This window comes from Artibeus jamaicensis, unplaced genomic scaffold, assembly GCF_021234435.1.
Source record: "Artibeus jamaicensis isolate MK-2021 breed Jamaican fruit bat unplaced genomic scaffold, CSHL_Jam_final scaffold_1964, whole genome shotgun sequence".
NCBI lineage: Eukaryota > Metazoa > Chordata > Mammalia > Chiroptera > Phyllostomidae > Artibeus > Artibeus jamaicensis.
Window position 1 is genome coordinate 21,425,959 of NW_026522030.1, and position 26,748 is coordinate 21,452,706.

Below are 26,748 nucleotides of genomic sequence, written 5' to 3' on the forward strand. Positions count from 1 at the left end.
GTGCTAGAGCTCAGATGGAGTGAGTCTGAGTAAGTCCATGTGTGGGTTCTTTAAGAGGAACTGCTTGGGACTCCAGAAGTTTCTTCCGCTGACTCAATCCCCACTGGTTTTTTGCAGCTAGAAGTTAGGGGGACTTATTTTCCTGGCACTGGAAGCCTGGTGGGCTAGTGTGGGCTAAGACTCCTTGCTCCTGCGATAGCTCTGCCAAATTTTTATCCAACACACATGGGTGTGGGACTGGACCAGTCTGCATCTCCATGTCTCTTACCCATCTGGATAGATGTGGTTTCTTTAATCCCACAGTTGTCAGAATTCGATTTAACTCGATTTCTGACAGTTCTGAGTGATGGTTTTTCTATAGTTTAGTTGAATTTTGATTCCTGGTTGTGCCAGGAGGTGAGCCATGTTTACCTACACCTCCATCCTGACCAGACAAGTACACCTACTTTAGTTCATTAATTTCATTCATGTCTCCTAATTCACTAAGCGTGGATAAACCAAGATTTAAAAACTTTACAGGAATTTTCATCTAATCATCCCAAATAAGATTAGATGGAGGAAAGATCATGATCTTGAGGGAAGTGTGATGTCTAAGTAAAAAGGTATTACCGGGAAACAAAAGGATGCTCAACTGCCAGAAAAAAACAAAAAAGCAACCCAACAAATTCCTGGACAACTATGATCACTTTGGAATGAGAATGAGCTTCCAGTTTCACCCTCAGTGAGCCTGAAGTGACTTCAGTAAGGATACTGTTGCATCAAATAACTTTAGGAGCCAGGGAGATACAGCAGTTAGGTGTTGTACAGTAGGAAAAGAAGTGCTGGGTATTGTGACGAATTGGAGAGTGCATGCCTTCTATAAAAGTATCCAAATGCAAAAAAAAAAATTAAATAGTGTGCAAGCCAAACAAATTTCACTTGTGCTTGTTAGCTACAAGTCTGGTACCCAACCTAAGGTTTCTACTGCTTTTGCCAATAGAATCTGTGGCCTCCTGCCCAATGTTAGTGGTTCTAATATCACCATTCTCTAGAAACCAGTCTTCTACTCTTAGCTGCCTTCCCTCCCACAGTAGGCTTGGGGTTCCTACCCCTGCTGACAAATGATGTCCTGAAATTCTGGATTCTCTGGAACACCCACAGGGCTATCAAGCAGTTTTGAAAGGGTAGTCTGGCCAAATTCCCCCAGTAGCACAGCTTGGAGTGTGAAACAAAGCACTTGGTCAGTGGGGGCCTGAGTAATAACTGTTTAGCTGGAACCAGGCATTCATCCAATCTTGTGACGCTCTCTGGCAGGCACGTCACATTAAATAGCGACCGACTGGAAAGTGCACTTAAACTGTCAGTCCCAGAAGAGGGATGGAAGAATGTGAGGAAAGGGAGGAAGAAAATATGGGAGGGAAAGGGGAAGAGACAGAGCAAGAAGAAAAAAAAAAAAAAGGTAGCCATAAATGGGGTTTTATTTCAAAGTCTGCTACCAATTAATGACAATGTGATTTGACTTGCAAGTTATTGACTACTTCATGCCTCAAGTTTCTTCTAAAAAGAGAATGTTTTTAGGAAGTAGGAAATAAATTAGGCAGATACACAATATAAAAGACCCACTAAGGAATAAATTTTTCAGAGAGAAGGTTAGGGATAATTATGTATTACACACTAAGAACAACATTAATTTCCATATGGGACTTAGAAGAAGAGCTATGAGAGGATTAAATTGAATAAGGTATGAATATGTCTTATTGAATGTCTTTGAACATGTATGTCTTTCTGCCACTTTGCTTGGCACAAAGTAGTCAATCAATAAACGGCAATGCCTTAAAATTTTCATATACATGCCTGCCAGATTGGTAAAAAAGATCAAAGTCTATAATAGAGTGTTAGAAAGTAGAACTACTGGAACACTTATGCACTATTGGTGGTATTGAAAATTAGATAACCACTTTGGAAAACAATTTGTCCTTATTATCTAGGAAAGTAGATGGAGCATTTAGCCTACCACCCAGCATTTACCCTGTAAGTCCATTTTTAGGTAGATGCCTAGGGAAACTCTCATCATGTGGTATATACAAAGGTGTGTGCAGTAGCACTGATCAGAACAGCAAAATTTGAAGTCAATGGCTGTTAATGGAGAACAGAGAAATGACTTGTGGTGTGTTCATACAATGAAAGTTCCATAACAGTGAAGGTGAGTGAACTATAGTTATACATATCAACACTGTTAAATCTCTGGAATATAAGATTCAGGAAAACAAATTGCAAAAATATGTACAGTATTATTCCACTTAATAAACTTAAAGATCATGCAAAATTATTAGGCATATGTATTTTCAAGATAAGTCTCTAAGGAGAAGCAAGGGAACAAAAAATATAAAATTCAGAATAGAAGTGAGGGAGGGGGAGGCGATGGGATGGAAAAAAGCACACTGAGAGCTTCAAGATACACATGTGCTCATGTTACTGTTACCCTCTGCAACTTAAATATGTTATAAACTTGATATCTATTCAATGTATAATAACAAAAGAACTAAAAAATTAAAGTGAATATAACAACTGTATGGGAAATACTCTTCCTGTCTTCCTCAGAAAAGTAATTTTTGGGACTTCCACCAAGATGGAGGCGTAGGTGGAAACATTGTGCCTTCTTGCACAACCAAGTTTAAAGACAACAAAGTTTTAGTAAAAAAAGGTGTAACCAAAACACAGAAAATTGAACTATACCAAAGTCTGACAACAACGAGCCCTTCAACCAGACCGGTAAGAGGGGAGGAGCCAGTGACTGGCGGAGCGGCATTAAGCAGGAAAACTCGGTCAGACCAACCCAGGCATGTGGTTGGTGGTTGGTGAATCCCCAGGTGTGGGGTTGTGATAGGTGGACCCAGTGAGGGCGCAGGGCAGCAGGCTGACCGCGGTCACACATTCGCGTGCAGATAAACCAGCAAAAGAGCTAGCAGTGAGACAGACCATGCAGGCCCCAGTAGCTTATGGGAAGCAACAGAGGGGACCACTATTGCCCTGCTCTGATCCTGCCCTCACATACAGCATCACAACCCAGTGACCTGGGTGGCCCCGCCCTGGTGAACATCTAAGGCTCCGCTCCTCATATGTAAGGGGCATGAGCAGATCAAACACAGCTCAAAAAGAACTCAAAGATAAAATTTAATATAAAAAAAAAGAAAATAGACAGGGGGAGGGTAATAGTACAGGAAATGTAGAAGCCAAAGAACTTATATGTATGACCCATGGACATGAACTAAAGGGGGGGATGTGAGTGGGAGAGGGTGTGCAGGGCAGAAGGGAATAAAAGAGGGAAAATGGGACAATTGTAATAGCATAATCAATAAAATATGTTTTTAAAATAATAAATAAATAAAGAAAGAAAGAAAGAAAGAACTCAAAGTCCCAGAGCTCATAACTCTAAGCAACAAAGAAATAGCCAAACTTTCAGATGCACAGTTCAAAACACTGGTGATCAGGATGCTCAAAGAACTGGTTGATTTTGGTCACAAATTAGAGGAACATATGAAGGCTAAACTAATTGAAATAAAGGGAAATGCACAGGAAGGGAATGGTGATGGAAAGGAAACTGGAACTCGAATCAAAGGAGTGGACCAGAGGAAGAAAAAAATGACCAAACAGAAAAATATGAAGAAATAAGAATTCAAAAAAAAATGAGGAGAGGCTTAGGAATCTCCAGGACATCTTTAAACATTTCAACATTCGAATTATAGGGGTACCAGAAGGGGAAGAGGAACAGGTACGAGTAGAAAGCTTATTTGAACAAATAATAAAGGAGAATTCCCCCAATCTAGCAAAGGCAATAGACTTCCAGGAAATCCAGGAAGCTCAGAGAGTCCCAAAGAAGTTGGACCCAAGAAGAAACACACCAAGGCACATCATCATTACATCAGCCAAGATTCAAATGAAGGAGAGAATTCTAGAAGCAGCAAGAGATAAGGGGACAGTCACCTACAAAGGAGTTCCCATCAGACTGTCAGCTGATTTCTCAAAAGAGATCTTACAGGCAAGAAGGGGCTGGAAAGAAGTATTCCAACTCATGAAAGGCAAGGACCTACAACCAAGATTGCTCTATCCAGCAAAGCTTTCATTTAGAATGGAAGGGCAGGTAAGGTGCTTCTCAGGTAAGATCAAATTCAAGGAGTCCATCATCAGCAAGCCCTTCTTATATGAAGTATTAAAGGGACTTATCTAAGAAAAAGAAGATAAAAAATATGAACAGTGAAAGGACAGCAAACTCAGTTATTAACAACCACACCTAAAACAAAAGCAAACTAAGAGGACAGTTAGATCAGGAGCAGAGCCATAGAAATGAAGATCTCATGGAGAGTTAGCAACAGGGGAGTGGGAGGAGGAGAAGGGGGGAGAAGGTACAGAAAATAAGTAGCATAGATGGTAGGTAGAAAATAGATAGGGGGGAGGGCAAGAATAGTAGGGGAAATATAGAATCTAAAGAACTTGAGACACATGGTCATAAACTAAAGGGGGGAATGGTGGGGGAGGGGGCTGCAGGGTGAAGGGGAATGAAGCAGGGAATAGAACAACTGTAATGGCATAATCAATAAAATTAAATTTTAAAAAAAGTAATTTTTAAATAACCCTTATTGGAGAGTAGATACAATTTGTGTCATTACAATTTAAGAAATGTTTTGTTCTGAGATATTGTAAATTTTCAGATTTCCAAAAATAGCAGAGTCCCCATATACCCTTTACCCATCTGTCAACATCTTACATAACCATACAATAATTAACAAACTAAGAAGTTAACCTTGTATAATACTATTAACTGAAGTGCATAAATTATTTATTTTTTAACCAATTCTTCCCATTAATATACTTTTTAAATTCCAGGATTCCACATTGTATTTAATTGTGTCTCTCCTCCAACCTGTGCCTGTTCCTCATTCTTTCCTTCTTCTTCATTAACTCGACACTTAAAAAAAAAGATTTCATTTACTTATTTTTAGAGAGAAGGAAAAGGAGGGAGAAAGAGAAGGAGAGAAACATCTACGTGCAGTTGCCTCTCACACACCCTGCACAGGGACCTGGCTTACAGCCCAGGAGTGTGCGCTGGCTGGGTATGGAACTGGCAACCCTTTGATTCACAGGCTGACACTCAGTCCACTGAGCCACACCAGCCAGGGCTATCTCAACACTTTTGAAGGGTACTAGCCAGTTGTTTCATAGAATGTCCCTCAACTTGAGTTTATCTGATGTCCCTGTCTCAGTGTATCTTATCAGGGGGTATATGCTGTTGCATGTATTACTGGTGATGTGAACCTAGATCACTTGGCCAAGATGGTGTCTGCCAGAACTCTCCACTGTAAATTTACTATTTTCCCTCTGTAATTACTAAATATTTGGGGGAAGAGTCATCACATTTTAAAAAGAAGGCTGAAAAACAGCAAAGACATAAAAGAGGTAAAGAGAAGTCAGGAATATCACCAGTCTCTATACAACATGGTTATAGGGCCTGAGCTCTTTCGTTTAGACATGAGAGTTTTAAAGTAGAAATAACAGGTCCCATCTTAAGCCAATACTCTCCAAACTGCCTCGACCTTGGACTGAATCATATGAAATAAAAATGAAACAAAACTTGGGGGTGGGGATAGAGTGCTGATCTAATAGTTTATTACCCTCTAATTTTCCAACTGGCAACACATTGCAAACCAACTTCAAGTTCCCCCAAGCCACAGCTGTGATTCTGTGTTCCCCCTACACTTACTTATACACAAAAATCTGGTAAATTTACTAAGTACGAAGTTTGGAGGAAGTCTTTGAGTTTATATTTAATGCAGTCTGAAAATGACATCTTCTATAACAAACAACATGAAGTCTAGCAATGGCATATTTGGGACACTAGCATAGCCAATGACTTTTAGTACTAGAGTATCAGCTCCCAGTGAAGAAATCTGTCTTCCAGAGAATGGAGCTCTTCACCAACAAAGGGACGAACTCCTAGTTGACTTGAATGCTTTTGAGAATCTTGAACAGAGGTAGATGTACACATCATCCCCTGACTGAAATGAGCTACATTTTCCTAAAACTGTTATGTAAGATCATGAAAGCTCCCAGTCTACTTTCGTAAGATTTCTTAGAGTTAGCTGTTAAAGCCAATGCACAAATCCCCAAAGTTACTCCAGAAATCAAGTCCCCAACCCCAATTCCCACCACATAAATCTCAGCAAATGTGTTAAAAGTCTTTTTTTAATGCAACAGAAGCACATATACAAAAAAGCAAGTCTAACCCCCAAATGCTTTCCAAGTCACAACCTGAGACCCACCAGTGTCACTATACTTCTCTTCTCAGTGACAGTCCCTGCCTTATCGCCTCCTGATTTCAACCACAGCCTCTTCCTGAGAGGAGAATACTCTGCGGTAACAAAGATCTTATAAACTTATATCACCAGTCTCTATACAACGTAATGGCCAAAAATAAGACTAAATAAGAAAAGAACAAACAATAACCCTGGCTGGTGTAGCTCAGTGGATTGAGCACGGGCCTGCGAACCAAAAGACAGCAGTTTGATTCCCCATCAGGGCACATGCCTGGGTTGCAGGCCAGTTCCCAGCAGGGGCCAGTTCCCAGCAGGGGTTGCACCAGAAGCAACCATACATTGATATTTCTCTCCTTCTTTCTCCTTTCCTTCCCTTCTAAAGATAAATAAATAAAAAATTTTTTAAAAGGCTGGCTAAAGGGAAAAGAGAAAAATAAAGATGACTGCTTAGTGGATGCAGAGCTAGGCGAATGAGATGGGAAGTCTTGACTTTGACATCTCATTTGCATATCCTATGCAAATGCAATGAGATCCCCAATATAATAAATATATTTCCAACTTTGTAGTATTCTGTTTCTTTTCCCGCCCCTTCCCTAGGAAATGGGCACACAGTGGTTCACAGGCCGGTGTGGGCAAACACAGCAGTGAACATGGATTTCACATTCAGAAGAACTGGGAAGCACAGGGGCTGGGGTGGTCCCCTGCAAGGAGCTCATCCCAGGAAGGATCATGAGAAGGATGAGAGATGAGATCCTCAGGGAAGTTGAGGACAGCCTTCTCTTTTTAAAAGGGATTCTCCTGTTTTACACAATTGCCTGCCCCAAGGACTGGAGAGTGCCATTTAAGGACAGGAGACAACAGAACAGCTGGAAGAAGACATGTGGGAGGGCCAAGGCTCTAGAATCTGGGATAAGGGTCTCATAAGACATGGGGACTGGTGGGGAACCCTGAAAAGGGGGCCCCAAAGAGCCAAAACATTATTCTTACCCCTGTTCTCTGGTCTGCTTTCTCTGAGTTATGACATCATATCCTCTCATTTTAACTCTAGCCCTAGCTCCTAAAACTATCTAGTCCCAAACTCATACTGTTTGACATTTCCTCACAGGTACTCACTAGCATCTCAAGATAAATATGTTCCAAAATGACATTTCTCACCTTCTCTGATTTTAAGCATCTTTGCTCTTCTGCCATACTATTCTGTAACTATTTTTCATAAAATCTAAGATTCACCTTCAGTTCTACTGATAAGCTGACAGGTCCTATATACTCCATCTGAGTGTCTCATAAAGTTATCACCTTCTTCCTAATCCCACTAATATCATCTCATATTCTTTACACTTTCCTCCCAGATTCCAAATTTTATAAGTTATCCACTACTGCCCCTGAGCAGAATATTGGCCCTGTGTTCTTACCTCCAATTCAAAACCCTTCAATGGCTCCCCATGGGGTACTGAATGAAGTTCACATATTATCAGCCACATATTCGAGACGCTCTAATTTGAAGTCGAACTATTCTTTCATCTTTCTCTTCCACTATTATGGTTATTCAAATTGGCCTACATAAGGGTATATAGTCAATAATATTGAAAAACCATGTACTGTGCCAGGTGGGTTCTGACACAGGTGGGTCAAGTATGATTGTCTAACCGCTATGCTGTACTCCTGAAACTAATATAAAATAATATTGAATGTAAACTATAATTTAAAAAAACCCACCTATGTACAATTCCTGTATATGGCCCATGCTTTCCCGTACCTTTGCCACTGCTCACACTGTTTCCTCCAAGGTAATGCCCTGCTCTCCATCAGCCAAAATCTTTCAAAGGCTGTTACAAAGGCCAGCTCAAAGGCCAGCTCAAAACCCACTCACCTCTAAATGAAGGTTCTCTTCTCCTCTGATCTAGAAATAACCGTTCCCCTGTCCCAACTCCCATACAACTTGGTTGGCATTATTCTCCTAAAATCAATAATTTTTCTTCCTTGTGTTATGACTATTTTTTGAATTTTATCTCATCTAAAAGACTGCTAAGTATGACCATGTATAATTAATTTTTGTCTCCTCTAAAGCCCTGACACAGAGCCTGGCTTCTAACTAGGATATTGGTAAACAAAACAAAACAAAACAAAACAAAAAAACTAAAAAAAAAAAGAAGGAAGGCCAGCGGTAGGTAAGTGTATAAGAATATCAGCCCAAGGAAAACCTTTCTAAAAAATACATGTTACAAGATGTCTCCTGCTGATAACTTCATCAAGGCAATCACTGTAAAGATTACAAACATTTTATCTGGTGATGTTTAAAATCAGCTCTGGGATCTGAGTATCTCTTAATTAAAATCAATCAATCCAAAGACATGTTCCCTTTAGCAGTCCTTCTTCATTAGATACAAATGTAGCAGCGCTAAAGTAGAGGGCATCTGACTGACTTCATCCAAAGTCCTAAACGGTGAGGGGTTTTCTGGGCCCTACATGCCACTTGTCTGCTGCTGGTCTTGCTCCACAACTCCACATCATAGCAGAGGGCAGAACATTTCTCATGTTATCAGGCAGACAAGCTGTGGGAGGTTAAATCACTCCTGCAGGAGGCTCTGTTCCCACATGTCCCCAGGAAACTATAGGTTTAAGATGAAACTAGGAACATCCCCGGATCACGGTGCCCACTGCAGCTGTAAAGTGGTTCTCTCACATTACGCAGAGTTTTACTGGGTTTAAAGGAGAGTCACAGAGGGACAAGTCTAAACTAAATTAAACTAAGCCCAAGTACTACAAAGCAATGCCCTGAACATTATTATAATACATTTCTCATGGTAAACTTCTAGATTAACTGTCTTGTTAATAAATTATTCTTTCCAGATCGACAAAAGTGAATGATACCTTGGGACCAGGACACTCCTAGGACAAGCTGTAAGCAGGACTTCTAAATGTGTAAACCTTGGGTTTTTCAAGGTTGGACATGATAATTTCTTCTACAGCCCCTTCCAGTCTTAGAATATTCTATGACTCTAGAAATTATTAGAAATGACAAGATTTCAATAAAGTGCCTAGTTACAACATAAATTTACAACTAAATAGCCTTTCTGGATACTTATAATAATAAAAATATGAGAAAAGTAACATTTATTTTTTAAAATTTAAAAAAGATTTTATTTATTTCTTAGAGAGAGGAGAAGGGAGGGAGAGAAACATCAATGTGTGAAACATCAATCAGTTGCAACCCAGGCATGAACCCTGACCAGGAATTGAACTGGTGACCATTTCATTGGCAGGCTGTCACTCAACCCTCTGAGCCATACCAGCCAGGGGAAAAAAGTGGGGGAAAGTACCATTTAAACAGCAACAAAATTCAAAATAATCAGTAATAGGACAAGAGCCCTTTTTTCAAACCTTCTTTGCTAGAGCTAGCTGGACCTCGTAAAGTGGGGGTGCCCAACCTCTGGGGTGCAGCCCACGACAGGTCTGGGCCTGTTAGAACCAGGCTGCACAGCAGGAGGTGAGCCTGAAAGTAAAGTGCTTGAATCATCCCCAAACCATCCCCCACCCTGACCATGGAAAAACTGTCTTCTACAAAACGTCCCTGGTGCCAAAAAGGTTGGGGACTACTGCCATAAACCATGACTGACTCTTGTTTCACGGTTTCATGAGCCTCTATCCTGAGGACTAGAAAATTACCGGAGGTGCCTTGAAGGCACAAAGCTTCTGGGGACTTATGAAACAGGACATGCCAGACCGCTGTGACTCTGTGCCCAAAGATAACTTTGAAACAAGCTGCAGCCTATACAAGACCACCTGAAACATCCTGCTCTACAGCCACCTAATCACCTCATCAAAGCTCAAAGCCCCTACATTTCGCTGCTGGGATATCTCTCCACACTAAGCCCCTCCCCCTCCTGGAGAGAAGAAACAACTTTGCTCTCTGTACTTTCTTCTCTTTGAGAATCCCTCCACGGCCTGTGCCCTCAATCACCCTAACAACTAGAAATAAGCCTAAAAATAAATGTACAGATCTGTATGAGAAGTCACAAAATTTTACTGAAGACCACAGAAGATCTGAGAAATATTTTGTTCCTGGGTGGTTACTGGTATCTGAATCTGCCCTGTACCCTTAACAGCTCCCCTCCGTGCAGTGTAGCATTAAAAGGCTCTTAAAGTGTACCATAGTCTGAGGGTATCTTTATAGGGTTTGTGTCCCAAACCTGCTCCATTGCACCCACTAGGATGGCTACTATTAAAAAAAAAAAAAAAAAAAAAAAAAAGAACATAAGTGTTGGCAAAGATATGGATAAATTACAACACCGGTGCACTGTTGATAAAGTGTAAAATGGAATTGTCTCTATGGAAAACAGTGTGGTGGTTCCTCTAAAAACTAGAAATAGGATTACCATATAATTTAGCAATTCCATTTCTGGGTTCGTAGCCAAAAGAATTGAAAACAGAGGCTTGAACAAATATTTGTCTACTCATGTTCATGGCAGCATTATTCACAAAAAGCAAAGAAACAGAAGCAACTCGAATGTCCATTGACAAATGAGTGGATACAAAATATTGTATATACAATGGAAGGTAATTCACAATTTAGAAGGCAGGAATTTATGACACCTGCTACAACACAGACAAACCTAAGAACATTATGTTAAATAGATAAGCCAGTCACAAAAAGATAAATACCGTATTATTCCACTTACATGAGGCACCTAGAGTAGTAACATTCATAGAGACAGAAAGAAGAACGGCGGCTGCCAGGGCTGAGGGGAATGGCAAGTTGATGGGTACAGAGTTTCCATTTTGCAAAATGAAAAGAATTCTGGATGAGGATGGGGGTGATGGTTGTACAACAATGTGAATGCACTTAATGCCACTGAACTGGACACTTGGAAATGGTTAAGATGGTAATGTTACATGTATTTTACCTCAAATCTTTTTAAATTTAAAAAACTGTTCTATCAATAATTTTGCCTGTTTCCTGTCTTTTGATTCTGCGAGGCCCATTTCGGTCCTCTGCCTACCCTCCTGCTTTTGGGTCGACCTCTCTAATTGGACCTTTGCCTCTGTCCGGAACTGCAGGAACTCCTCAGCACCCACCTTTGCCTAGACCATGGTTCTCCTTTTCCTAGAAGTCTCCCGTCAGCCCGCTTCTTAAAAAAATCCAATCCTGCTCCTAACAGCCCCAGATTTTGGTCCATTGCTCACTTCTGAAGATCAGAGCAATCAAACACACAACTCTAGAATACAGACTACCTGTATGTGCCCCTAGTTGAATATATATCAAAAGCTTGAGAAACAATGTTTATGAACATTTCTTGAAGGATATACAGCTTATCCATTTCTTGTGATCAGTCTGTTTGCTTATTTTTGTTTTCTAAACCAAGGCTCACTCAATAGGTGAGCTCCTGAAACTATGTAAATCTTCAGAAAATGTCTATAAAGACCTGTGCATTTTGCTCTGGCTGGGCGGCTCAGTTGGTTGGAGCGTCAGCCCACACAGCCAAAGGTTGCAGGTTCCATCTCTGGTTGGGGGCCTGTTTGGGAAGCAGCCCTTCGATGTTTCTCACATTGATATTTCTCACTCTCCCTCTGCCTCTCCCTCTTCCTCTTCCTGTCTCTCTCTGCTCCTTCCTCTCTCTTAGAGGATCAATGAACATATCCTTGAGGGAAGATAAAAAAACAAAAACCCTGCACATTTTTTTTTTCAGGGAAGAGGTCCTAAGCATTTAGAAGATTCTCAATATGCTCTGTTGTTAAAACAAACAAACAAAAAAAGGTACTATCTCTATATATTCGAAAATTTGTTCTTCCTTGGATTGAGACAGATCATCAAAGCTTTGCCTCTACGGCACCGACCTGCTCCAAGTTCAGAACAGCTTTCACCAGACAATGCTTTGGCACTGTGCCAACAGCCTGCACTGAAGGACATTAAAGGAAACAGCCTCAGCCCTAAAAAATGTGCTGATTCCATCAGGAGACAAGAACAGATTTTAAATAAGGCTAAAAAGAATAAAATCCCCTATGGAAGCTTTAGAGACACACTGAATACCAGCACTAAAAGCCCTTCCTTGATAAACTCAAGCATGGGATTTGGATAACCAACAATGCAGACATTAATGGCATTATTTGTATAAATGTATATAACATCTTACTTACACATCAAGTATAATAAGTTTTAAAAAAGGTTCCAACTACCTAAGGTATCATGTGAAATTTAAAAAAAAAATCTCTCAGTCTCAGGATAATTATTTTATGTAGCCCTCACACTCCTCTATTTAGCTAAAATCCATCCATTCTTCAAAGCTCAGCATTTAAAATTTTAACAAATATAGATCAAGTGTAATTGATTTTGTTTCACTAAACCAAAAGCAACCTCCTCTCCTCTTCAAACACATACATACGCAGTCTTTGTAAGTCCCATAGCTTTTTTATTATTTTTCAAATTACTTAAAAGGATGTCCACAAAGAGTTGTGACAAGTTTTCCCTTTGTTGGGGAGAACACTCCATAAAGCAGTCAACGGTTATTTGGTTGCAATTATGTGGAATACTTAGTTCTGGGCCTTGGGGGAAAGTCCAAGCTTTTGTCAAAAAACTGCAGTGGAAACTAATTGACATTAATGAGACAAATTGTGATACTAAGGATGCAAAAGTGTGTGGCTGGGCCTAGAAAAATGAGTTCAATCTCCACAGAAAAATGGCATATTCAGCAAAACTATTGATCACATGGAAAAAGGAGGGGAGGATGTCAAGAATGTTCAAATCATGATTCATCTTACTGTAATATCAATAATCCTAATTAAATCAGTTAGCCAGTCAAAGTCTCTCTTGGACTATTCCTACTTCCCTGCAACATTTCATAGATAAGAAATAATCTTACCTTTAGCTTTTGCTAAAAACTCTCCCACCATTGTTATCATACCAGACTATTGGCTTTCTGTTTTAAACAACTTCAAAATTAAATCACTTACCTGTCTGCCTCAAGTCTTCAGGTAGAACATTCCTCTCACTGTCCTTTAAAAAGAACACTCAAACGTTACTCTCAAATGTGAATTAATACCATCTGTGGTAATAAGCACTTTTGATAATAATCTCAAGTTTAACTTTATAACTTTTTTCTTCACACCTTCACAGCAAAAAGTTAAGCCACATTCAGAGGAAGTCACGTCTGTGTCTTGCACCAAGAAGCTTCTTGGTGGGCTTCAGTTTAACCTTTTGAGGAAAGCTCTCAGAGCACAAGGGGTCAATTTCTTGGCTTTGTGAGTAGAACATGGTACAGTGTAGTACTAAGCGAATACCATTACTGATTGCTGAACTCTGGGTATCTCAGCAGATATAAGCTGAGCACTTACCTGAAATATAAAGTCTTATATATTTCATTTCAGAGAAACACCACCTAAGAATAAAACAAAAACTCCTTGTTAGTCCAGGTCTTGCTGGCATAATAATACCTACAATTTCTCAAAATCTACTGTGTGCTGGATGCTTTACTATGTGCTTTACGTAGATCATCTTGTTTAATTTTCACTAAAACCTGGGCTTAGAGAGTATTATTATTATTATTATTATTATTGAAAAACTGGACATCTGGCCAAAATGCAGACATAAGTGGAAACACTGTGCCTCCTCGCACAACCAAAATTAAGGAAAACAAAAATTTAGAAACAAAAAAAAGCTAACCAAAACAGACAGAAAATTGAACTGTACCGAAGTCTGACAACCACTCATCCAGACCAGTAAGAGGGGTGGAGTTGGTGGCTGGCAGAGAGGGGTCACGGCAGGAAAACATGGTGGTTGACAGACTGGGGTGCGGGGAGGAAACGAGCAAACCCAGTGAGGCACACAAGACAGCTGGCCAACCACGGACACACATTCACGTGCAGACAGACCTGGTGAAAATGGACAGCGAGACAGACTGTGCAACCCAGGGCCCCAGTGATGGAAAATAAAACCTAAAAACACCACCGATTGAAAACACCTGTGGTTGAGGTGCTGGAAGAGACTCCCAGCTTCACAGGAGAGTTTGTTGGAGAGACCCACAGGGTCCTAGGATGTACAGAAGCCCACCCACCCAGGAACCAGCACCAGAAGGGCCCAATTTGCTTGTGGGAAGCAGCAGAGGGGACTGAAATCCAAGAGAGAGCAGAGCAAGTGCCATTGTTCCATCTCTGACCCTGCCCCCACAGACAGCATCACATCCTAGCCACTGGGTTGCCCCACCCTGGTGAACACCTAAGGCTCCGCCCCTCATATGTAACAGGTGTGACCTGACCCCTCCAAAAAAATGGCTCAAATGGAACAACAAATCAAAGCTCAAAGCCAGTACTTTTAAGTGACCAAGAGACAGCCAACCTATCAGATGCACAGTTCAAAACACTAGTGATCAGGATGCTCAAAGAACTGGTTGATTTTAGTCACAAATTAGAGGAACATATGAAGGCTAAACTAATTGAAATGAAGGGAAACGCACAGGAAACCAATAGTAATGGAAAGAAAACTGGGACTCAAATCAAAGTAGTGGACCAGAAAGAGGAAAAAAATGACCAAACAGAAAAGGATGAAGAAACAAGAATTCAAAAAAATGAGGAGAGGCTGAGGAACCTCCAGGACATCTTTAAACACTCCAACATCCGAATTATAGGGGTACCAGAAGGGGAAGAGGAACAGGCACGAGCGGAAAATTTATTTGAACAAATAATTAAGGAGAACTTCCCCAAACTGGCAAAGGAAAGGGACTTCCAGGAAGTCCGGGAAGCTCAGAGAGTCCCAAAGAAGGTGGACTCAAGGAGGAACACACCAAGGAATATCATAATTACATTAGCCAAGATTAAAATGAAGGAGAGAATCCTAGAAGCAGCAAGAGACAAGGGGACAGTCACCTACAAAGGAGTTCCCATCAGACTCTCAGCTGATTTCTCAAAAGGGACCTTGAAGGCAAGAAGGGACTGGAAAGAAGTATTCCAACTCATGAAAGGCAAGGACCTACATCCAAGATTGCTCTATCCAGCAAAGCTTTCATTTAGAATGGAAGGACAGATAAATTGCTTCTCAGATAAGGTCAAGTTCAAGGAGTTCATCATCACCAAACCATTATTATATGAAATGTTAAAGGGACTTATCTAAGAAAAAGAAGATAAAATATATGAACAGTAAAAAGACAGCAAACTCACAGTTATTAACAACCACACCTAAAACAAAAGCAAACTAAGCAAACAACTAGAACTGGAACAGAACCACAGAATGGAGATCACATGGAGGGTTAGCAAGAGGGGAGTGGGAGGAGGAGAGAGGGGGAAATGGTACAGAGAATAAGCAGCATAGATTGTGGGGAGAAAACAGACAGGGGGAGGGCAAGAATAGTATAGGAAATGTAGAAGCTAAAGAACATATGACACATGGACATGAACTAAAGGGGGGAATGTGGGTGGGAGGGGATGTGCAGGGTGGAGAGGAATGATGGCAGGGAAAATGGGACAACTGTAATAGCATAATCAATAAAATATATATATATATATAAATCAATAAACCTTTCCTTAAAAAAAAAAAAAGAAAAACCAAGTGGTCTGCTCAGGATCCTACAATCAGGAAGTAGCAGAGTTACAGTGGTAGAGTTGAATCACTGCTTGCCTGACTGCTCTTGACTACTGTATTATCACTTTTACAGACTTGGCCACAGATGAAGAGATGAGTGTGAAGTGGGTTTCTAGGGCGTAACTGAGAACTGTGGTCAAATGCCATGGTTCAGAAGGCATAAAATTTTAAGCCTTAAATGCCCAGATGCTCCTCTCAGGCAGATCTGGCACTGAGCTCAAGGGGAAATCCATTAATCTGCTGTCCCAACATTTCAGAATCTCCTATTTATAATACCTTTGACCCACAACCTCTTGGAGCAATCTTTCCCAAAAGTGTGGTCCACACACCGATTGTATCAAAGAGACATGGAAAATCCTTGTGGAAAAAACACACACCCGACTCCCTCCCTGGATGTAGAGGATCAGACTCTCCAGGAGGGGTGGCAATGAGAATTTTAGACTACTCACCAGCTTGAGACAAAAGAGCTAGGGTAATCAGAAGGAACTGAATGGAAAGCTAACTTCCTGGGTCAAACAGGTGTTAAGAAAAACACAGAATATAGATCTTGTGAGAGGCATAGGGTCAGAACATTGTTTCGGACCTGTAAAAGATTTTGAAAATTATTCCAATGATTTTCCAACAGTACGCCATGAAGCATGAATTCCAAATGGGACACAAGAAAAAGGGTTTGGCAGTTGGAGCTTAATTATCTTAAAAAGGCAACTGCTCTACTGGTATGCATGCTGCACCTTGGACTTGTGTGTAACATTTCATCTATAACTAAGCGGTTTGGCTGATTTAAGAAATGTAGAACCTAAGCTGCACACAGGGAATTAAAATAAAATCTTCAAGGCCCAGAATTTTTCCCAGGCTAATTAAATCAAATTTATGGCAGTGGGTTCCAGACATTGGTATTTTTCAGTAGCAGGTGACTCCAATGTGCAGCCAAGGTTGGGAATCCCTGTACCAATCTGATCTCTGCTTCCTCACTGGAGATAAAAGGAAACTAAGACTCAAAGAATTTAAAGGAAATCAGGACTAAAACTAGAATCTCTTAACTTCTAGCTCATTATGCTGAGTTATCTCTTTACAATTCATTATGAACCAATTCCTTCTCTGAGGTAGAGAGAATCTGAATCATAACCATTATGTAATTTCATATTTATGAAGGTCTCTAGACTTTTAAAGAGTACTTACTATACATTCTCTAAATTCTTACAAAGACACTGGAAAGTAGACAGGGCATAACTTACTAGATCTGTCTTAGAGATGAGGAAATCAGAGGTCAATTAAATGAACTCACAGTGGCTGAGAGGTAGGGCCAGAATTAATGTCTTTATCTAACTTCAGAATTAATTAAGTTTGTTAAGTGTTTATTGAGTGCCTAGTATGTATTGTTGTTAAGACATGGTCAAAGATGCAAAAGTAGCCCTGGGTGATATGGCTCTGGATTGAGCGCCGGCCTTCAAACCAAAGGGTCACTGGTTCAATACCATGTCAGGACACATGCTTGGATTGCAGGCCAGGTCCCCAGTTGGGGGCACACAAGAGGCAACAACACACTGATGTTCTCTCCCTCCCTTCCCCTCTGTCTATAAATAAATAAAATAAAATCTTTTAAAAAAAGATGCAAAAGTAAGACATTATCCATGCCCTCAATCAGTATACAATCTTCTTGGAAAGACAGAGACAATTAGAGTACTGCACCACCTGGCTTATCCCTTGGACTAGAAGAAGCTGAAAACCTTCCTCAACTGGCCTTGATGGCCAAGATCAATTCTCTCCAAATTCAGTCTGTGGCTTCTAATTTCTTCATGATTATGGCCATTGAGCCTGAGGGATCTGTATATAGTTACTGCATCCCTAGGTAAGGCTGTGGAACTGAAAAATCCTTGGTGGTGGTAGAGAAGAGAGAAGGATGCAGTTTCGGTGAAGGTCACTCATACTCTCCAAAGGCAAGGATATGACTGAGCAGAAGACTGGGAGATTCCAAAACAAAGAAATGAATGGTTAAGAAAGGGTATTTACAGAAATAATTATTTCCCTTTCACAGCATTTTAATAAGTGGATAGCTTAGAATTTTTGTTGTTGAAGATGGCTATTGCACACCAAAAGGGGGAAAAACATGTAGAAAATATGTATTTATAATTCCAAATGGTGGAGAAGGTCATAGATGAACAAGAATGTTCCAAGACATTTTCACAGGGAATTAATTCATCAGACATTGCAAAATGTTGCTATCCAGATTGTATTATTAAACAAAAATAGAACCAGGAACCCATATTTTATTTATAGACTGAAAAAATTAGCCAGGAATAATCTAGCACACCTGTTCTCAAACTTTAACACACATCAGAATGACCTGAAAGGCTGGGCCCCACCCCGAGTTTCTCATTCAACAGATCTGTGATAGGGCCCAATAATTTACATTTCTTACAAATTCAGGTGTTGCTGATGCAGTTGGTTCAGGTCCCATTCTTTGAGAACTTCTGGATTATCCACAAGATACACTCACATTTGTTAATAACTTAGTTACCTCTCTATTACGGACTTTGTAATGATACTCATCCCACTGACGTAATGGCCAAAAATAAGACTAAATAAGAAAAGAACAAACAATAACCCTGGCTGGTGTAGCTCAGTGGATTGAGCACAGGCCTGCAAACCAAAAGATCGAGGTTCGATTCCCTATCAGGTCACATGCCTGGGTTGCAGGCCAGTTCCCAGCAGGGGCCAGTTCCCAGCAGGGGATGTGCCAGAAGCAACCATACATTGATATTTCTCTCCTTAGCTCCTTCCCTTCCCTTCTAAAGGTAAATAAATTAAATTAAAAAGAAAAGAACACCGTACTACCACCTTTGAGATAAAGTCTAAATTCCCCTTCATAACCTGGCTGAATTCCCCTTCATAACCTAAATTCCCCTTCGTAACTCTAGTAAGACTAGAAACTACTTTTCTAGTCTTACTTCTCACCACCCTCCTGCTCAAAGCCAACTGCCCAATAAAGATAAACTACCTGTAATTCCCAGCACACCACCAACTTTTTAAGAAATTTCAAGTGCACATACTTCTCCAAATGCCTAGAACTCCATTTATCTGTTTAGATCTGGTTAAGTTCTATTGAGTAACTTTAAGCTTGCATCGTTTTCCCCAGGATGCCTTTTAAGATGCCCCAAAGATTGGTCAGGTGTCCCTACTATGAGCTCCCATACTATATTCTATGTTCACTTCTATCTTAACACTTATACCTTATATTGAAATTGTCTGTCTCCTTCATAAGACAATATTGTCTTCAAGGATAGGGACTGTATATCAATGGATCTCTGATGACTAAATTAGTGACTAGTATGTGGTATGTTCTAAACAAATATTTTTGAATGCAATAATTTCCTACCTTACTCCTGTTAAAAGCTAAAGTCATTACAATGGGCTACAGGGACCTATGTGTTCTGACTTCATCTCCTACTATTTTAACCTTCATTTACTCAGTCCCAGCCACACTTTGAGACCTTAACTGGAAAAGGTGTGTCAGGCAAGGAGTCATTTAGGCATGTACAGAAAGGAAGAAAAAAACTAAAATATAGTTTCATTTCTTTCTAAAGAGCCTCTAGTATGCATGGGGTTCTCTGTTAGGCACCTTCATACCTTGTATCAGAATCCCCCAATCACCCTGAGACAAAGTCATTACTATCCCCACTTAACGGCAAAGGAAACTAAGTCTTAGTGTAGATTTTGAATTTGAACGGGAAAAAAAAGTCCACAGTGGTGACTTTTCCTTCCCCTGATATCATGTTTGCTGGCTAATCTGTTTGCTGTGTCTCCTCCTGCCCAATTCCCTCTGTGCTGTTCTGGGAAGCCGACCTCTATGAACTACATCACCCAGACTACCTACTGATTTGCCACTTCATGTTTCACCATTTCATTCTAGTTCTTTTAACAATTACCATACCTCTGTAAATAGCCCTTTGGTTAAACTCTCTTCAATTAAACACTTTTGGATGCACCGTTTTTCTGCAAAGATTCTGACTGCTACATGTGGACAACAATGGCATGTTCTTTTCCTTTGCACTTCAATTCATTCAATTTCCAAAATCCTAAAGAGAGCCTCCTTCCTCTCCTCTAATCCGAAGCATCCCATCCTTTCAGGTCTACCTGGTCTTACAAGAAGTCTCTCTAAATACTGTATTACCTACAGAGAAGCAATGTTGTAACTAACCACTACTGTGCTGAAGCTAGCGTGACATTAGCACTCTGTCGTCCTTGAAGTTCTATGACTGTTAAGTGTTTTTGGTCTGACCATCTCGGCAGTGCAACAACTCCTTAGGGGGAGGGAACTTTAGCAATCAGAATCTCTAAACAAACATATTTCAGGTGCAATGAGCCTTTGAGTTTACCTTGCATAAACTCCTCATTTTACAGATGGGGAGATTCAGGCTCACACAAGGAAAGTGTGTCTCACAAATATGTAGTGGCAGACTTAGGGCCATAATCTAGATTCTTCTGACTACTTCCCCATGCTATTATACTGCACTGGGCACTTAGTAGGCACTCAGCGTGTTGATAACTCACCCCTAAATTTACACGGGGTGTTTGTTTTGTTCAGTGCTAGGCTCCATGCCTAGATGAGTACATGACAAATAGGATGTCCTCAGCAAATATTTGTTGATTTTGAAGTCGGATGCAGCAAGACAAATTCCTTAGAAATTAATCAGGACTTGGAATGTCATTAATAATTATAATCAGGATAATAATCCCCATGCACCTAGAGAAGATGTATAATTTTTCAAATGTTTTCACATCTAATCCCACTTGATCCCTCTGTGGTAAACATAACAGGAATTAATTAGTCTATTTAACAAATGCCAGAAATGGTCTCTGAGAGATTAAAGGTCAAGGCCCCCTGACTAGTCTGTAGTGAGCTGAGACCAGTATTCATAGTATTATGCCATCTCCACTATTCCATGTTGCTTCTTCAGCTTTGCCACTCTGCTTCTAGGTATGGCAGTTTCATTCAGGAAGCTAGTCCAAATATTCACAATGAATACTTGGGTCATACATCCAAGCTGAAAAAAGTGACTTTTGCTTCTTCAAAGTCCACTGTGAAAGGTCCTTCTACTTCTGAATGGGTACAGCCAGCAGAATACCCCCCGCTCTTAATACTATGAGACCTGCTATTTCCGTGAGAGGAGGGTTACCATCTCTGTATTCTGGCATGAAAGAGATGCACTTTTGAGATATCGCTTTCAGTATAGATCAGAGCCAGGCCCTTTTATCACCAGCCGTTCAAAGAGAAACAATACTTTGTCTTTGGCCTCACTGCATCAGAAAGAGTTAAAACAACGAATTTCTTCAATATCAAATGCACCAGGGAACAACCTACAGATATTTTGATTGAATTCTCCTATTAAAAAACCTGAGCACAGATTTCACCCTGGGTTTTAGCTATTAGGATGATCTCTGATTCTAATAAGTATATTGTAGAAACCAACAGACAACCTTAACACAAATCCAACCTCTTTATATTTCAGTTTCCATTAAAAGATCAAAGCATCGGTGCAGAAATTACCCAAAGTCTTACATCAGGGATCACAAACTCAAATGCCTTCCAGGTACCAGGCAAATAAGGTAAAACTGAATGCATAAAATAAAATAAAAAGGAAAGGAGTCTGTAACGAACTATAGTAAACTACTTTACTAGCTGCTTCTCCACTCCAACCGCTTGTGCGAGAATGTGAGCTAATAGTTAACAGACTAATTTTTCAAAAAACTAGAAATCTGCATTTTTAAAATGTGAAATTTGATTTTAAAAACTTAGCTACTACCTCAGATCTGCAAGCCTGTTAACCATGAGTGGTCGCCAGCGTTTTATGGAGTAAGTCTCTCGCACCATTTCAGAGGAATGATGGTCAATGTGCCACTTTCAAGTCAAATAATGCTGTAAAGTTTACTCCTTCTTCTCAGAGAATCTGGATACCGTTGGCAAAGTGGACAAAACTCCCTGAGTTAACAGGAATGTGCGTTAGCTCTATGAGGTAACTGGATAAATGGGTGCTCTTTGAGAGATATTTGTGGGATAAAGAGCCCCTTTGCTAGGTATCTGGGTGGATAACATCTTCACTCTGGAGTGTCTGGAAAACCTGTTAACCTGGGGGAGTGAGTATAGGGGAAACAGTTTACAAGAAAGTGCGAGGGTGGATATCTACTGGAAAGTATACAGAGGGGCACGAATGTCGGGTCGTATGGGGATATACTTTTTTCAATGCCAGGAGCAAGAAGGCAATAACTTCTCCTCCGGCGGCGCCTTCAGGCGTCTCTTGCTCACCATAGCCCTGCAGTCGTCGACTCCAGCGACGTCCATCTTAACGCACTTCTCTGCGCAGGCGCACTGCGAGGCCCCAGGGTCCAACCACGAGAAAAGCCCCGCCTCCAACTTGACCACGCCCACCCTCAAGGCTCGCTTCCAGCCACGCCCCCTTTCTCACTGGCTTTCCAAAGCAATCCTGCCTCAGGGTTTGAAGTACGTAGGTACTGACGGATGGGAAAGAGATGAAAACTCAGAATCTGCTGTTTGAGTAGTTTTAGGCTGATGGGGGCAGGCAGACAAGTAAATTATGACAACGTGGAATGCTGTAGGGAGGGTGTCCAGGGTTGGTTTGGTCCTAAAGGCAGCCAAAATGTCAGAACCTAAAAGGCAGTGGAAAAGGCTGAGGATATTCCAGGAAGTGGGTAGGAGTGCACAGTGTGTGTATGTATATGTGTGTGTGTGTGGGGGGGGGGTGCAAAGGGAGTGGTAGTTGGGGATGGGGAAAAGTGCTGAATAGCTGCAGGATGGTGAGGGGAGCCTGCACTTCTCTTGAAGTGTCTTGGAGTTTCAGCCTGAAGACTATAGCTTTAACAGGAAAGAGGCCCAAGTGTGTGAAGACAGCAGGGGTAGAATGGAAGCAGATGATTATCAGTAATCCAGACAAGATCTACAAATCACTACTCCACTTGTGGTTTTGGGAACTGAAAATTAAAAGGTCAGTGAGGCAGAAATGATAGGCAACTGATTTGGGAAAGAAAAAAATTTAAAAATGAGTGGGCAACTGAATTGTAAGGATTTATTTAGCAAGCAAGTGGAAATAGAAACTCCAGTTAGTTCCTTCATCTGTGCCTGTACGCAGTCTCTACCCCTTAAGCATGCCTGCTGGTGGAGAGTAGGTGAGCACTTTCTTTTTTTTTTTCTTAAAGTAAACCATCCAAACAGTTTTTATTAATTAATATTCATAAATACACACAGCAGCTTCTCTAGAGATTTCAGTTTTCCTCTTCAGTTGGAACGTGCAGTATTAGGAGAGCTTCAGCTTCTCTGATTTCCATGTCAGGAGGCCTCACTTTCACCTTGTTTCCTCCCCTTTGGGAGTGACTTTCTGCTCTAGCTCTTCCTTTAATTTCCCTGTGTGAAAGGCCACTGTGTACTCCTCGGCCTACACCTCTGTCCTGTACACAGCAGCCTCAGCCCTCCACCAGCCTCTGGAGACACATCTTTTCCCAGTAGGCCCCTGCCTCATTCTTACAGCTCAGGCTGTGTCTGTCCTAGGGGGAAAAAAAAAAAAGCCTCATGATTCTAGAAAAGGAAGGACATAGCATGGACTAGTTTTCACCCACACATGCCATCTGCTACTTTTCTGAACCTTTTACAGGAAGCTGGTCCCATGACTCTGCTAACTGGACTGTTTGGTCTCAAGTCAAGGCCAAGAAGCTCACACATGGGCTGCTTTACTGCTTGGTGCTTATCCAGTCTGCTTCAGGCTCCACCACTTACAGGGGTAGGAGGTAGGATTAGGGATGAGTGGAAAAAGCAGCAAAGGCCACTGGTCCAAAATCAACCATTATATAAAACAGTCATTTCTACAGCTTTCCACACTTTCCAACAGAATAACAAGACCCCAAAGGCTGCTATAAGATAATTTATTACAGACTAGCCAATAATCTCCTGTAACAATGGCACATACAATAATTAATAACAATAATAACAACAACAACAATAAAAACTCAGTTTCTTGTTTCACGTAACGGTCAGTACAACTATGGACAATGCAGAGTTCTCTAAAAGTCGAGGAAGGAAGTCCAGGAGGCTGCTACCAAGGACATCAAAGGACTATATCACATGTCTGAGCAAAGGCCTGGAAGTCCATATGACCCCTTGAAAGAGCTTGTCTCTGACCTCCCAGGAGAGTTGAGGCCCCTCCATCCAGCCTGCATAGAAGGACCATAGTCCAAGCTTCTTCTGGAGGTTTGAGCATCTCTAAGGTGAACAGCAGCTGACCTCATGAAAGAGTGAGGTCAAAGGCTAGATTCTCTCTACAAGGGGGAGGACAGCTAGAAGGTGGTGTCCATAGGTGAGGAGGACTCCTTCTAGACTAATTTATAAAATTTTTGGCTTTGTTCGGGGCCTACCCAAGAAGAAAATATAGCTCTCTCTCCTGGATCTTTCCACAAGCCCTCAAATGCATTTACATAAGAGCCTCTTGTGTCCTGAAGCATCACTCCCCTCCTACAGGAGTACAGGGGGCTCCCGGGAAGGTGGCCTCTGGTGCTGGGGTTCTAAAGAATATTCTGCTCAAGGCTCTGAAGCACCGTACATATAAATCTGCTCCTGCTCATGACAGATACAAACTGGGTGAGGGATCAGTATAGCTCACTTGTAGAAGGTATCTTGTTCAGTTTCAAAGCCTTATTCTCAGCGGAGCCACACAAAACCAGTGGTATTCTGCTCAAGGAACAGTCTGAGTTCTCTGTGCTCTTGTCCTGGCTGTACTTCAGTCCAGACTACAGGGCTCAGTGACACCTACAGGCTCGACTGACTACTTAGCTAGCCAGATACAAGCTCCTGGCCCTCCATACTTTTCCTTCCAGTGATTGGTACACATGGGTCCAACTGGATAAGGTGTGGTATGGCAAGGGGTAGACATGGAGAGTGGGGTGGAGGGATGTCTACCAGGAATGGCTGACACACTCAGAAATGCCTGTCTCTCTCTTAACGGAATATCTCCCTATGCAGTAACCCCCGCCACCTAGCTCCTAGCACCACAGACCTGCTGGTCAGGGATTCATGACCCTTTCTGTGAAAAGCCAAACTCTTACCACCCCAAAGTTCTCCTTAAATTTCTTTAACTGAAGGATTCAGCCTCTTAACTATGAGGACCTAAGCTGGCTACACAGTAACTCCACTGGCCCTGATTTGTGGAACTGGAGCCATCTGGTTGACCCAGGAGTTTAGGTGCTCAGCTCCCCTCCTCCACGGAACGAGACTCTGATTTGAGCTTCACAAACTCTCGAGCCACTTCATCATTGCTCCTCTGAGACAGAATCCGGAGAATGGTCATGCCTGTCTCATCCATGTGAATCTTCCGGCCCAAGGGACACCAGCAGGCACAGCTGCCCTTGGCCGCCACATCCCGCAGAGGCATCACAGCCAGTCCTAGAACGCGATCCTCCCGGGCAAAGCAGTAATCCTTCACGCATATTTGCAATTCATAGGCTTCTGGCCCCTCTTCATTTCCCAGGAGGCTGTGAGCACAGGGTAGGTGGAAGGTAGAAGGCCAGAAATGAGGGAGTCTCCAACTGAATTCACCCCAGCTGCCATCCAGCCCATCCCTCTGCTCTCAAGTCTTACCCACCAGTTCACCCTCATCCCAGAGTCCCACAGGTTCCCCACCCCATAACTTACAAGTGAAATGTCTCATTGTACTTGGGGGCCCAGTTGTTGCTTTTTGACTTGGTTGTAAACTTCCTCTTCTTATCACTTTGGTGTGGGCCAATCATGGTCACTTCCACAAAGGGTCGGAACATCCCTGCTGTCTGCCACTTCAGGTCATTGGCAGCCACCACTGCCCAAAGAAGGGAAACTTGTGAGGGATTCCACCTGTTCCCAGTTCCTGAGCCCCAGGTGGCATCCCCCCAGAGAAGAGGGTTAAGCTGGAGGGCTGGGTTAAGCAGGCCATATCTTTGACTAATGAGGCCACTGGGCAACAAAAGGTCTGAGACCTCTGAATCCGTGCCACTCACCTTTCACAGTGACCTTGTGCTCCCCAGTTCCAGGATGTGTAAATAAGTCCACCTGAATAGAGACTTCTCCAACAGGATCATCCACACCAGACCCTGAGGGACGGATGGACAGGTGATTTCCCCTGGAGAAGACTTTAGGCCTAATTATTCCAGATAAAACCAAGGAATTGGGAGGCCATCGACCCTATACCCTATAACAAGAAGCAGTCACCCACAACAGCCACAGGGAAGTAAACACAGGAGAAGCAAATGAAGGGGGATAAAGTATGCGGCTGTGTGTTAAAACACAAGCTAGGCAAAACTTTCAAAAGTGCACCAGGAACTGCTCAGGTTCCTCAAACCTCCGGTATCTGCTAGGCTTAGAGTTTTTCATTGAAGATGTTGGGGAAGGACAATACTGCCACCCTGTGTCTCTGTTGGTGAACTTTGCCCTCTCCAAGGTCTTAATGGACCAATATTGGTCCCATTTAGCCAAAAGCCACAACCTCCCACATATGTCTGGATTCCTGGAGGCCCCTGCTTGGGAGTCTGCCCTACTCAGAACGACGCTGTCCTGCTCAAATTTGGACCTCTCCACACACAGCTCCCCAGTCCCAATGTCTGGCCAATTTGCAGATTCCCCTCAGCAGAGGCCTTACACTATTTCAAAAAAAAACACCAGTAGCCTGCATCACAGATAAAATTTCTTTGTCCTAAGGTGGAGGGAAGGAAGATTTTGAGGACAGAACTATTGTTAACCCAGTTTCAGTCTGAACACAATGCCCATCTCAGACTTGGGACAGAGCTTCTGAACTTTGATGCCTCACTTCCCCATTCTCAACATAAGCAACTCATTCCAGTTCACAGGGGACAGTGTTA

The 26,748-nt window shown here is 41.8% G+C and overlaps 2 protein-coding genes across 10 annotated transcripts in view; both read right to left on the reverse strand.

Moving 5' to 3' along the window:
* Positions 1-22,216, reverse strand: part of LOC119048771 (phospholipid-transporting ATPase FetA-like) — a 99,751-nt gene extending 77,535 nt beyond the window's left edge. The window contains exons 1-3 of the mRNA XM_037144551.2: positions 22,163-22,216; positions 13,620-13,663; positions 13,239-13,281 (exon numbers count right to left, since the gene is read on the reverse strand). The gene's annotated coding sequence lies outside the window, so the exon portion shown is untranslated. The remainder of the gene's footprint in view (positions 1-13,238; positions 13,282-13,619; positions 13,664-22,162) is intronic.
* A 1,560-nt stretch (positions 22,217-23,776) lies between these two features.
* Positions 23,777-26,748, reverse strand: part of UNC13B (unc-13 homolog B) — a 210,726-nt gene continuing 207,754 nt past the window's right edge. For all 9 annotated transcript variants that reach the window (XM_053656261.1, XM_053656259.1, XM_037144451.2 and 6 more), the window contains 3 exons: positions 25,891-25,983; positions 25,553-25,712; positions 23,777-25,392 (listed from right to left, as the gene is read on the reverse strand). In XM_053656261.1, the coding sequence (XP_053512236.1) occupies positions 25,107-25,392; positions 25,553-25,712; positions 25,891-25,983 (539 nt within the window). In that variant the 3' untranslated portion in view covers positions 23,777-25,106. The remainder of the gene's footprint in view (positions 25,393-25,552; positions 25,713-25,890; positions 25,984-26,748) is intronic.